Source organism: Nerophis lumbriciformis, linkage group LG11, assembly GCF_033978685.3.
Source record: "Nerophis lumbriciformis linkage group LG11, RoL_Nlum_v2.1, whole genome shotgun sequence".
Lineage (NCBI taxonomy): Eukaryota > Metazoa > Chordata > Actinopteri > Syngnathiformes > Syngnathidae > Nerophis > Nerophis lumbriciformis.
This window is the reverse complement of record NC_084558.2, coordinates 42,124,468-42,138,676: the sequence shown is the minus strand read 5'-3', so window position 1 is coordinate 42,138,676 and position 14,209 is coordinate 42,124,468. Positions and strand designations below refer to the sequence as shown.

Below are 14,209 nucleotides of genomic sequence, written 5' to 3'. Positions count from 1 at the left end.
GTTTGTGTATAGAGACACCAGGCTTAGTGGTGGCTGTCACCCTTGTATGTTTTGGACCCCCTCTTTGGCTAGAGTAGATAGGTAGGTTTTTTTGGTTTGTGCTAATTAAATAGCTTCAGTTAGTCAGCTTACCTTTTCTTTTCTAGAGGTGTATTTTGGTATGTTTTGTTCATTTCTTTGACAGCACCTGTATTCCCAAGCTAGGCTAGTGTTGTGTCTTGTTGTAACCCCCCCATTGGTTACTTTTCAATAACACTAATTTTTGTTTTCAATTCTTGGCTTCGGTGTCTTTTTTACAACTCATTTGGTTTATACACTTTTATGTTGCGTTCCCCTATAGTCCCTAGATGCTGAGCCATCAGGGAACGTAACAGTCACTAGCTAGATGGTTAGCTCACGAGCAAGCTTGTTTCGGTGCTCCTGTTCATCTACCCGTCCTGCTGCGTTTAGGCAAGAGGAACAGCAAGCACACTTTTATTGGATTCAATTTTTTTTTTTTTTAATATATATTTCATTAAAAAAATAATAAAAAGTGATTGTGGAGAGAGGGGCGTGGCCTGCGGGCATGCAGTGAAGCGGGGTGTGCCAGGACCAGCCTCGAAGTCAGCGACAGGTGCGTAGATGGCCCACCTGGGCCTTGTTATCTAATCACCTGTCGCTCTGTATAAGCAGCGGCCAGGAGGAGAGACAGTGTTGGAGCTGACGTGAGAGCGAGAGCAAGGCTGACAGACTATAAAACAGCTGCTGGAAAGCAACCTGCGGAAAGACTGACAAAATAAAACTGCTTTGTAACTCTGAACCGGGCTCTCATGTCGGTACGTGGTGGTCCGAAGAACCCCCTGGAGGGCAACCTCCATAGTGATATTTTGACGCAAAAATGAATGTTTAAAAACTTGGATTTACGTGTTTTCGCAGACATTTCATATGGGGTCAGGGTCAATAAAGCCAACTTTTTGATAACAATTCACAACAAGTTGCAAGTGCTTCCACAGGGAAGACTGAACAGGAGTGGTTCCAGCGTGGATCCCTGTGGGATGCCACAGTGCATTCATTATCGATTTGTAAAAACCTGTACCTTCAGCAATGGCGCCCAACACGAGGATCCCGGACTCTTTCACCACCCACTCGGGATGGAAGAGCAGCTCCTTCAGGAGTGGCAGAAGGTGCAGCAACAGGTCGTCCCTGAACACGTTGGCCAGCAGGTCCAGCGCCGCCGCTGAGCATTTACCTGACAACACAATAAATATAAATAGCAGGGTTTCCCCTAAACTGCCAAGATACCTGTGGTGGTGGCGGCCTGGTCACAATGACATCATCGAGTAATTTGCTATGATGATATAATTTTCTTAAAAAAGGCTCAAAAAACGTATACATACATTTAAAACAAATCTGTTATAAATTAGTATTAACATATATATTTTTATCGTTTTGCCATATTTTCAATTGTTGCTGCTTTTTGTACAAGGTACTTTTTTGAGATATTTTCAAGTGTTTACAGACTTTTAATTACTTTTTTTCAATTAAAAACGACCAACAAATAATCTAGCATCTTCTTCTGGTGTTATTATATAATGTACTCGCGTTTAGAGACTCTACTTCTGGTCCTCGATGTCCCTGACGAAAGAGGCTAGCTGCGGAGAGTATGACGTCACACTTGCTTGGCGCTTTCTCTTCTTAAAAGCCGCCACTGTCCTCTTAATATTTGCACATTTTGTCGATAGCTGTCCACGGATATATCTGCAATATATATAAAACTCACGTCCACATCACAGACATGCTGACAACACTCCAGAAAATGGCGTGTATTTTTGTTTACATCCAGTTTCAGTACCACAGTTTTCGGTAGAGATGTCCGATAATATCGGACTGCCGAAATTATCGGCCGATAAATGCTTTAAAATGTAATATCGGAAATTATCGGTATCTATTTCAAAATGATCGGTATCAGTTTCAAAAAGTAAAATGTATGACTTTTTAAAACGCCGCTGTGTAGACGGACGTAGGGAGAACTACAGAGCGGCACTGCCTTTGCGTGCCGGCCCAATCACATAATATCTACGGCTTTTCACACACACAAGTGAATGCCACGCATACTTGGTCAACAGCCATACAGGTCACACTGACGGTGGCCGTACAAACAACTTTAACACTGTTACAAATATGCTCCACACTGTGAACCCACACCAAACAAGAATGACAAACACATTTCGGGAGAACATCCGCACCGTAACACAACATAAACACAACAAAACAAATACCCAGAACCCCTTGCAGCACTAACTCTTCCGGGATGCTACAATATGCTTTTAGAACAGAACTTGGCATTGATCCACCCCATCGTGAGAGCATTTGATGGTGGGTTAAACAGTTTAAAATATGTTTTCTCAACAAGGTGGAGCACCACCCCATTGGCATCTCAAGTTCGAACTTATCTGATGGAAAGCGTTCCTCAGCGGTGGATTGATAGAAGAAGTGCTAAAGACCTCCTCTCTGCGCTTGGCCTGCCAGATCCCTGGACCCAAATGTGTGTGACTTTTTTTTTGATCGCAACATCCTGCGGCGCATTTGAGAGGACTTCTCATTTCGTCTTGATGTTCTCCGTGCTGCAGGTGGTGGCCATATTGAGCACTTGTAAAGCATGAAATAAATACTCAAAGTTGTGTACAACACAAGTGTTCAAGCTCGGTTTTCTATTTTTCATTTTTGAAATATCGAGTGATCATTTTGGCATATTCTTTTTGAATCACCCTGTATATCAATTTATACTGTAACGACCAATGAAAGCGTGGACTCAAGAGACGAAAGTGTTTGCATGGGAGGTAAAACCTGTTGGAATTGTGCCGTTTGTTGTCATAAGATTGGTAATAAAAAATATAAACAGCGTCAGACTTCGGGTGATTTTGTCGGGGGGGTACAATTTATTATAATACTGTATTTTTAGGTCTATAAGGCGCACTTAAAATTCTTTCATTTCCTCAAAAATCGCCTTATAACCCGGAGTGCTTAATGTACGGACAATTCTGGTTGTGCTTACCGACCTCGAAGCTATTTTATTCGGTACATGGTGTAATGATATGTGTGACTAGTAGATGGTAGTCACACATAAGAGATACATGTAGACTGCAATATGACGCCAGTAAACAACACCAAAACTTTAAAGGTTCCATTGAAAATAAAGAACATTACACACGGCACTCAAAAATCTTTAAAATTGTTTTAGTATGACTTTGAAGCCGCACCGCTTGATGGATTGTCGGCCCATTACGGCTACCATAGTGTGTATAAGGACCGCAAAATGACACCCACTAGCAGACATATTATCTGCCGTTTTGTTTCACAATATTATGCAAAACCAACTTTTTTTTATCTTCTGGTACCTGCTGATGTTTATTTGAGATCTGTATAAGTCCTGAAAATGTGCGCAAGTCTGCCACTGTAGTCCGTGCCTATTCCGTAGTTGCTAAGCTTCTTCTTTTTCACTATCTTCTTGTTATGATACATTCACACTCTGCTGTTGCCATTTCTAATATAAAGTAGCGAAAATTATAACTTATATCTCATCTCGCTATGGAAGCGCTAAAAAACACCAGTGTAGTGAGTTTACATAATTCTCCCATGGAACTTTAGTTATTAGAGCAGGGGTCACCAACCTTTTTGAAACCAAGAGCTACTTCTTGGGTACTGATTAATGCGTAGAGCTACCAGTTTGATAAATACTTAAATAAATTGCCAGAAATAGCCAATTTGCTCAATTTACCTTTAACTCTATGTTATTATTTATAATTAATGATATTTATCTTTGTGGAAACACTGATCATCTTAATGATTTCTCACAATAAATATACATAGAAACAGATAAATATCAATATGCAACACTTTATTTTTATAATTTCTCTAAGTGCACATTTTTCAAATTGAACATTTTCAAATGATCACTTCTAAGACAGTCTTGTGAAATCACAATATCCCATTTTAACTAGCTAGCCACTAACATTTTTTAACAAATCATGAATTACTTTGTACAAATAATAACTCGTGTAAAATACAAAAGTCAACTCTCAAATTTTTAAATAAATCATGTCACACTTTGAATTGGACACCAAATCTGTTATCTGTTTCTTTGTCAGTTAGTGAAGACCAAGTCTTTAAAATATTTTCTTGGATTTTCAAATTCTATTTGAGTTTTGTCCCTCTTAGAATTAAAAATGTCGAGCAAAGCGAGACCAGCTTGCTAGTAAATAAATAAAATTTAAAGAATAGAGGCAGCTCACTGGTAAGTGCTGCTATTTGAGCTATTTTTAGAACAGGCCAGTGGGCTACTCATCTGGTCCTTACGGGCGACCTGGTGCCCGCGGGCACCGCATTGGTGACCCCTGTATTAGAGAGTTCCGGTAAAACTGTTTTTCACGGGACACCTTTCCGGCGTTGTTGCACTAGTGAGCCACGGATGAGATGCTGCTCCGTTGTTGATTTAAGTAAAGTCTGAATGTCATTAAAACAGTTAGCTCAATCTTTTGACACTTTTTCGACTCCCGTCCTTGCACGCTACAACAAAGATGACGGGGAGAAAACGCTGCCGAAGGTGAGCCACGTAAATAAAACCGCCCACAAAACGGCACATTCTGAAACGTCTTGTAGATGATCTGTAAAGCATAATCTATGCAACATTTTGATCAAGGAACCACCATCATACCTGCCAACTTTTGAAATCAGAAAAACCTAGTAGCCAGGGTCCAGGGGCCACAGGCCCCGGTAGGTCCAGGACAAAGTCCTGGTGGGGGGTTCAGGGGGGCTTCGCCCCCTGACGCAAAATGATTGATTGCATTCAGACAGGTTAAAATGTTGCTAAAACCATCACTTTTCTATCAGTCACAGTGACTTTTCAAAACAAAAATATTACAGCAAAAATCATATGGGTTGATTGACATGTTTATTCTGTAAGCTAACTTCAATAGTTTGAAATTATTTTGACAGTTAATGCCAGTTATCCTGTCAACCTTTCACAATACTTCAATTTGTTAATTGAAAGTATAAACAGTATAAACACTTTTTACAGTAAACAAATGGTAAAACAGTACTAAACAATTCCATTAAAAAAAATTTGGTGTCATTATTAACTTTCTGTCCAAGCTTGTATAATCTACTGCCTTGTTCAATTGTAAAAAGTATTCTGTGCCTAAAATTCACATTTCTATCACAATTATTATACTGTAAACATGGTAAGTTAACTTCATTAAAATTAATAGTCCTGTCAATAGCATGGAATTACAATTCAAATGTAGTTTTTTTGTAAGCCTTTCAAAAGAATTCAAAATATGAAAAATTAATGAAAATTAATTTAAGCCATCAGACACTTGAAAAGTGGCACATCACATCTCTAATGTAATCATTTTAACTTTTCAACAGAAATAGCACTGCAAAAATATTAAGAACATACTTCTGTATTTTGGTAGTTATGCTGTCAACATTTAACAAGATTTCTTCAACTTGGACTTGAAAGCATAAATAGTATAAACACTTTTAACAGTATAACAGTACTAAACAATTCCAATAGATAACATTGGTGTCATTACCTTTTTGTGGCTAAAATCCAAATTTAGCAACGGCATTAGACTTGTGTTTTTTTGCCCCAACGTGGTCTTTTACATCGCTAATTCCTCCGTGTCCGATCGAAAAATCTTGTCTGCACAAGGTGCAATTCGCGTAGTTTTCACCCTTTTTGGAACGGATAATTATTCCCGGATAGGCTTTTGAATATTCTTCACGGAATGACTGCAGTTTTCTTTTCGGTTTAAGACTCGTTTGCGATTTTTCTCCGGCTGATTCCATGATCGTTCGCTCGTTTGGAAACAATGGGCAACAGGTGCCTCGTGCTTGGCAGCGGTGCTATAAATAGCCTCGCGCAAGGCATTCGGAATGGCTCGATAGGAAGTTACGGGAAGCAGTGTCGATTGTGATTGTTGTTACGCGATTTCGTGAATAAAACTTAAAAAAAAAAAAAAAAAATGTAATTAATGAAAAACCGTATTTTTTATCACTGCAACCGTAACCCGGAATAGGTTGATGAAAACCGTACTAATTACGGGAAAACCGGAGTAGTTGGCAGGTATGCACCATTACATGTTATGTAGACCACAAGGAAAAGTTTTAAATTCAGAAAAAAATCATAATATGACCCCTTTGATGCGCCTTATAATCCGGTGCACCTTTTGTATGAAAAAAGACCTGAATAGACCCACTCATCGGCAGTGCGCCTTATAATCTGGTGCGCCCTATGGCATACTTGCCAACCTTGAGACCTCCGATTTCGGGAGGTGGGGGGTGGGGGGCGGGGGGCGTGTGGTTAAGATATATATATATATATATATATATATGTATATATATATATATATAAGAAATACTTGACTTTCAGTGAATTCTAGCTATATATATTTTTTATTTTTCTTTATTTTATATATATATATATATATATATATATATATATATATATATATATATATATATATATATATATATATATATATATATATATATATATAAATAAATAAAAGAAATACTTGAAGTTCAGTGTTCATTTATTTACACATATACACACACATAACACTCATCTACTCATTGTTGAGTTAAGGGTTGAATATTCCATCCTTGTTCTATTCTCTGTCACTATTTCAGAACACACACATTATACAAATATACATTATAAAATCAATAAGAAAACGGGAGCTCTAATTTGGGAGTCTGAATTAGGATCAGAAGTTCCTATATAAACATTGCGCACTCACGTCGCCTTTTTGTATTGATTACTGCAGCTGTGCACTGAATTCATTCACAAATACAAACTACAACTCACAAATACTTTAGAGTTAGGCTCCACCATCAGAATGTGTACTTAAACTTATAAAGATCACATGGATATTAGTCAGTGAGTTGATTCACCAAAACTAACCTGTTATACAGGAGGAAAAAGCACACAGGACGTTTCAATTGTTCACAGACTGGTCGCTCTCATCAGAATGACAAGACACTTCTGGTCTGCAGGTGATAGCATTCAATTGGGAAGAAACGCCCTACTGCCCCCTACTGACCAATGTGAATACTGATAAATGTGTAATGACAGCTCCAAAAACGAATTCAAACCACAAAATAAAATAAATAAATCAACACAAAAATGTGAGACATTATGGGTGGGTCACATATGCATGTACAGTAGATGGCAGTATTGTCCTGTTAAAAAGTGTCACAACATTGCTGTTTACGGCAGACGAACTGCTTTACGGTAAACGAAAACTTGACTGCTGTTGTTGTGTGTTGTTACCGCGCTGGGAGGACGTTAATGAAACTGCCTAACAATAAACCCACATAAGAAACCAAGAACTCGCCCTCCATTATTCTACAGTTATAACGTGAATGGGCAGGCATGCTTTATATTGTGGGAAAGCAGACGTGAAAACAGGCTGTCAACACGTCACTCAGGTCCGCATGGAGCTGGAGGGGGCGTGGCCTCCAGCTACGCCTGAATTTCGGGAGAAAATTTGTCCCGGGAGGTTTTCGGGAGAGGCGCTGAATTTCGGGAGTCTCCCGGAAAATCCGGGAGGGTTGGCAAGTATGCCCTATGGTCCAGAAAATACGGTACTTCATTTAATTTTCAAGCAAACAAAACAAAAAAAGCCCTTATTTTCAAGGTGTGGCGGCTATAAAAAATGTTGTGGCGGCGCGCCACATTCAATTGCATTGAGGGGAAACCCTGAATAGATATGTGGGCAGTGGATGCCATCTGTACCATAACGAGCAACTTACGCAGGTTCCAATCCGAGATGGTATCGTCATCGTCCAGCTCGTCGTCGTCGTCATCTTCGTCCTCGATCCCATCGCCCTCGTGCTGCTGGGCGACGGTGCGGGAGCGGTGGAAGCGCGGCCGGATGTCTTGCTCATTGTCGGGAATGGCCTCATCCTCCTCGATGTCACCCTTATGACGAACAGAGAAAGCACATCCGAGTCCATAAGCCCTGTTTCAGTTTGAGACCAGGAAAAAAGCCTCGAGCAACAATAGTACTCCTTGATCGGCTGCCATAGTCTTCCGAATTTGTCGACAGACCAGGGCAACGCTCAATCCAATCAGCAGATAACCTGTGATCACACTTCCAAATAGATAGATATCGTCAATGTCTTCAACGGAAAGACCCGCCAGGCACATTACTCTCCACTTCTCCCAAGAGGCCCTCACGTATCCAGCAGCAAACATCCAGTCAGGACAGGCAGGTTCCCCCCAACCTGAGCTTCTCATTGAGAAGATCTTGTCAACTGAGTTGAGAGACTAGTTTATCAATTCCATGTTTTAGATTTCAGAGAACAGTGCAAAAAAAGGCTCTTAAAAAGGTAAGACGAGACAAAGAAGCAAAGCAAGAGAGATATACTGCAAAAAGTCAGTGTTCAAAAACAAGAAAACAAAATACAAAAATTAGGGGTATTTTACTTGAACTAAGCAAAATTATCTGCCAATAGAACAAGAAAATTTGGCTTGTCAAGACTTTCCAAAACAAGTCAAATTAGCTAACCTCAATGAACCCAAAAATACCTTAAAATAAGTACAAACCCCGTTTCCATATGAGTTGGGAAATTGTGTTAGATGTAAATATAAACGGAATACAATGATTTGCAAATCATTTTCAACACATATTCAGTTGAATATGCTACAAAGACAACATATTTGATGTTCAAACTGATAAACGTTTTTTTTTGCAAATAATCATTAACTTTAGAATTTGATGCCAGCAACACGTGACAAAGAAGTTGGGAAAGGTGGCAATAAATACTGATAAAGTTAAGGAATGCTCATCAAACACTTATTTGGAACATCCCACAGGTGAACAGGCAAATTGGGAACAGGTGGGTGCCATGATTGGGTATCAAAGTAGATTCCATGAAATGCTCAGTCATTCACAAACAAGGATGGGGCGAGGCTCACCACTTTGTCAACAAATGCGTCAGCAAATTGTTGAACAGTTTAAGAAAAACCTTTCTCAACCAGCTATTGCAAGGAATTTAGGGATTTCACCATCTACGGTCCGTAATATCATCAAAGGGTTCAGAGAATCTGGAGAAATCACTGAACGTAAGCAGCTAAGCTTGTGACCTTCGATCCCTCAGACTGTACTGCATCAACAAGCGACATCAGTGTGTAAAGGATATCACCACATGGGCTCAGGAACACTTCAGAAACCCACTGTCAGTAACTACAGTTGGTCGCTACATCTATAAGTGCAAGTTAAAACTCTCCTATGCAAGGCGAAAAACGTTTATCAACAACACCCAGAAACGCAGTCGGCTTCGCTGGGCCTGAGCTCATCTAAGATGGACTGATACAAAGTGGAAAAGTGTTCTGTGGTCTGACGAGTCCACATTTCAAATTGTTTTTGGAAACTGTGGACGTCGTGTCCTCCGGACCAAAGAGGAAAAGAACCCTCCGGATTGTTATAGGCGCAAAGTTGAAAAGCCAGCATCTGTGATGGTATGGGGGTGTATTAGTGCCCAACACATGGGTAACTTACACATCTGTGAAGGTGCCATTAATGCTGAAAGGTACATACAGGTTTTGGAGCAACATATGTTGCCATCCAAGCAACGTTACCATGGACGCCCCTGCTTATTTCAGCAAGACAATGCCAAGCCACGTGTTACATCAACGTGGCTTCATAGTAAAAGAGTGCAGGTACTAGATTGGCCTGCCTGTAGTCCAGACCTGTCTCCCATTGAAAATGTGTGGCGCATTATGAAGCCTAAAATACCACAACGGAGACCCCCGGACTGTTGAACAACTTAAGCTGTACATCAAGCAGGAATGGGAAAGAATTCCATCTGAGAAGCTTAAAAAATGTGTCTTCTCAGTTCCCAAACGTTTACTGAGTGTTGTTAAAAGGAAAGGCCATGTAACACAGTGGTGAACATGCCCTTTCCCAACTGTTTGGCATGTGTTGCAGCCATGAAATTCTAAGTTAATTATTATTTGCAAAAGAAAAATAAAGTTTATGAGTTTGAACATCAAATATCTTGTCTTTGTAGTGCATTCAACTGAATATGGGTTGAAAAGGATTTGCAATTCATTGTATTCCGTTTATATTTACATCTAACACAATTTCCCAACTCATATGGAAACGGAGTTTGTACATTCTCACTAATAACAAGTGCACTTTTCTTGGTAAAAAAAAAAAAAGAGACTTTTTTGCTCAATATGTTGAAAAATATTCTTAAATTAAGTAAACGCTAGTGCCATTATCTTGACATAATGATATGCGCTCGGCATTACATTTCTTGAAACCAGCAAACTTATACTAAAAACTAGTTTATTGTTCTTAATGGAAAGGCAACAAGGCAACCGCTTGTTACTCTCGGGGTTTCCTAGTCGCTCAGGCAAATCATATTGTGTAAAAATGCATTTTCCCATCGACAACATGACATCATCGCATCAAGTGCGTGCTCTTTCAGTCAATTAGTGTACATATATAAAGCCCGGCCAAAATGTTTTTTAATTGTAATTAATTTTTGAAGAATTTATCTGAATGTGCGTGAACTACTTCTGTTAAAAATTGTTTGAAATGTCACATGTTAAATGTTAAAATATTAACTGTCAGTTTGCTGTACTGCGCCAACTGTGCTACTATATGAGTATGTGTTTTCTATTGTTTCATTGGAAATAAAACTGCAAAGTCCATTTGGCTGTCATCTGTTTTAATTATGAGACACAAATGTGTCAAAATCTTGATTTTTTTTTTCATGCTTGAAATAAGAAATTATTACTTTGAAAAAGCAGTTTTATACTTGTGAGTGTTGATGACACAGCTTTGCAACACTTGATATTCTGGTTCAGTGCTTCTTAACCTTGTTGGAGGTACCGAACCCCACCAGTTTCATATGTGCATTCACCGAACCCTTCCTTTAGTGAAAAATAAAATGTTTTTTTTTTTTCAAATTCAAGACAAAGTTTTATGTTTTTGGTAACACTTTAGTATGGGGAACAAATTCTAAGTAACAAAGACTTAATTTAGAGTTATTTGGTTAGGGTTAGAGGTTTAGGGCCAGGGTTAGAGGGTTAGGGTTATAAAAAGGCCATGCCGAATAAGCCATTAATAAGTACTTAATAATGACTAGTTAAGAGCCAATATGTTACTAATTTGCATGTTAATAAGCAACTAATTAATGATGAATATGTTCCCCATACTAAAGTGTTACCATGTTTTATTACTGGTGCACAAAATGAACCGTGCATGAGCATCACCTTGTTCAAAGAACAAAACCAACACAGTGCATAAACTCACAACAAATTACACATCTGCAAATCAGTGTGACTTCTGCTGTTGCCGTATCCGTAATACGCAGATAGGGAGAAGTTTTTATTTACACGATGAGTCGGGTGTGTCTTGACCTCCGCCGAACCCGAGCCCGACTCACCGAACCCCTAGGGTTCGATCGAACCCAGGTTAAGAACCACTGTTCTAGTTTTAAGCATGTTTTACTCAATATAGACAACCAAATCTCAGCAACAAGCTGTAATACAGTGGTTCTTAACCTGGGTTCGATGAGTTGGCCTCAGAGGTTCGGCGGAGCCTCCGCCGCGGAGGTAAAGACACACCCGACTCATCGTGTAAATAAAACTTCTCCCTATCGGCGTATTATGTATACGGCAACCGCGGAAGTCACACTGATTTGCAGGTGTGTAATTTGTTGTGAGTTCATGCTCCGTGTTGGTTTTGTTCTTTGAACAAGGTGATGTTCATGCACGGTTCATTTTGTGCACCAGTAAAAAAAACATATAACTTTGTCTTGAATTTAAAAAAAAAAGTTTATTTTTCACTAAAGAAGGGTTCGGTGAATGCGCATATGAAACTGGTGGGGTTCGGTACCTCCAACAAGGTTAAGAACCACTGCTGTAATATCTTACTGAGATAATTTAGGACCAAAACCCTTAAAACAAGTAAAAGACGAACATAAAATCTGCTTAGTGAGAAGAATGATCTTATTAGACAGAAAATATGCAAATATCACCCTTATTTGAGATATTTAATCTTACTTAGATTTCAGTTTTTGCAGTGATACGGAAAAGGAGGGGAATGCGTTTGCCTGCGTTGAGTTTTTCAACTGCACTTATAAAGTCTCTTGCAAAGTTTGTACCATAATTAGAGAAACATATATCATTGTAAACGTTAAGTGGTATTTCAACAGCTTCCCAATGACATGCTGGTAATCTTACACAGACCCAACATAATTGGTTGTCGTCCCCAGGGTCACACAAACAAGCCAAGTGGACTAGACGTCACCCTGTGTCGCGGGTCACGACCCAGCCCCGCCCTGATGTTCAAATATCGAGCGGCGTGAACTGACCTTGAGCATGATGATGTCGATCTCGGAGTACTTCATCCCGTTGACGAGCACCGGCGAGAGCCTGGGGAGGAAGCACGAGGACAGCGTGAACAAAGGGCAAGGACGAGTCCGAGCCAACAAACAATCACTCACAACCCGTTTTGGCAGGGGCGGCGGGTTAACGCGACAACGTTCTGACAGATGTTTACGGCTGAGGTCAGGAGTCAGGGTTCTTAATCAGCAAGCCTGGACAAGGTCTTCGCTGACTTTACGACCCGGGCGCCAATGAATTAACTGCGTTTTGGGGTGTGACCTGAGAAGGGTGCGTCTTAAGAGGTGCTTACTGGGAAAGATGGCCGCCCAGCACCTCCTTGCACACAGGCTGCTCCGCCAGGGTGAGCCAGAACTCGCAGGCCTCCAGCGCCACGTTCTCGTCTTGGTCCTGCGTCCTCAGGAGCATGTACTGGAAGGACAACCCTGGTTAGAGATCTAAGTCCACAGGAACGCGCGACTTGGTGTCACTCACCTCGATGATGTTGTGCATGTGAGGCAGCAGTCGGTCCAGACGGACTTCTAGCAGCATCACAAGAGCCCTGCACACGTTCTTGCGCACCTCGGGCTCCTCATCTGTCGCCAGCGCAAACAAGTTCTGTACAGGGAACCCAAAAACATCAGCATTTATGGGTGTGAGACTTCGGTCACCCAACGATTCGATCTGATTCCGATTCCTGGGGTGATGATTCGATTCAACACGATTCTTGATTCAAACAGTCTCCCGCAATGTATTATTTGGTATAATAATGAATCTTTTTTAAAACCGGTCACGGGTTGGAAAAGCTCCTCCTGGTTGCATGGAAAAGGCCTACATTTTTTTTTTTTATTAATTCTTCTTTTTTTGAGGTGGGGGGTAGGGGTTAGCGGGGGTGTATATTTTGTATTGTCCCGGAAGAGTTAGTGTTGCAAGGGGTTCTGGGTATTTGTCCTGTTGTGTTTATGTTGTGTTACGGTGAGGATGTTCTCCCGAAATGTGTTTGTCATTCTTGTTTGGTGTGCGTTCACAGTGTGGCGCATATTTGTAACAGTGTTAAAGTTGTTTATACGGCCGCCCTCAGTGTGACCTGTATGGCTGTTGACCAAGTATGATTGCATTCACTAGTGTGTGTGAAAAGCGTAGATATTATGTGACTGGGCCGGCACGCAAAGGCAGAGCCTTTAAGGTTTATTGGCGCTCTGTACTTCTCCCTACGTCCGTGTACACAGCGGCGTTTTAAAAAGTCATACATTTTACTTTTTGAAACCGATACCGATAATTTACGATGTTACATTTTAAAGCATTTATCGGCCGATAATATGAGCAGTCCGATATTATCGGACATCTCATTACAATATACAACAATATCAGGAACAGCTAAAAAAAAAACACATAAATACACATATTTGTTAAATTAATAGCAGCATTGATAACAACATTGTTGTTATGGAGGTTATGTACTGTATTCACCAAGGTTTGTCTGTTTGTTGGTTGTAAACATAACTCAAAAAGTTATGGGTGGACTTTGATCAATCTTTTGGGAAATGTCCCAAACTAGATAAGGAACAAGTGATTACATTTTAGGGGTGATCCAGATCATTTCAACTATGTTACCTTACGTTTGCTAAACCTGTGTGTTTATGCTAGCGTCCCCGCCTCCGCCCACAGAGACAAAGAGAGTGGATGACTGACAAGAGCGCTCACGGTGTTTATTTCGTTCCGCATAGAGTAAACCCTCTTGCAACCGAAGACGGAAGGACAGGCCAATATCATTATCCTTTGACTAATTAGTTATATTTGCTTGGGCTTAGTTAGCAACTTAGT

The 14,209-nt window shown here is 40.2% G+C and overlaps 1 protein-coding gene across 4 annotated transcripts in view; it reads right to left on the bottom strand.

Annotated features, from left to right (window-relative positions):
- tnpo1 (transportin 1) overlaps positions 1-14,209 on the bottom strand; it is a 143,720-nt gene that overhangs the window by 74,866 nt on the left and 54,645 nt on the right. For all 4 annotated transcript variants that reach the window (XR_009815856.2, XM_061966546.2, XM_061966543.2 and 1 more), the window contains exons 8-12: positions 12,881-13,003; positions 12,699-12,817; positions 12,376-12,436; positions 7,798-7,966; positions 1,076-1,228 (exon numbers count right to left, since the gene is read on the bottom strand). Coding sequence is in view for 3 of the 4 variants with exons in the window: in XM_061966546.2 (XP_061822530.2) it covers positions 1,076-1,228; positions 7,798-7,966; positions 12,376-12,436; positions 12,699-12,817; positions 12,881-13,003 (625 nt within the window). In the remaining variant the exon portion in view is untranslated. The remainder of the gene's footprint in view (positions 1-1,075; positions 1,229-7,797; positions 7,967-12,375; positions 12,437-12,698; positions 12,818-12,880; positions 13,004-14,209) is intronic.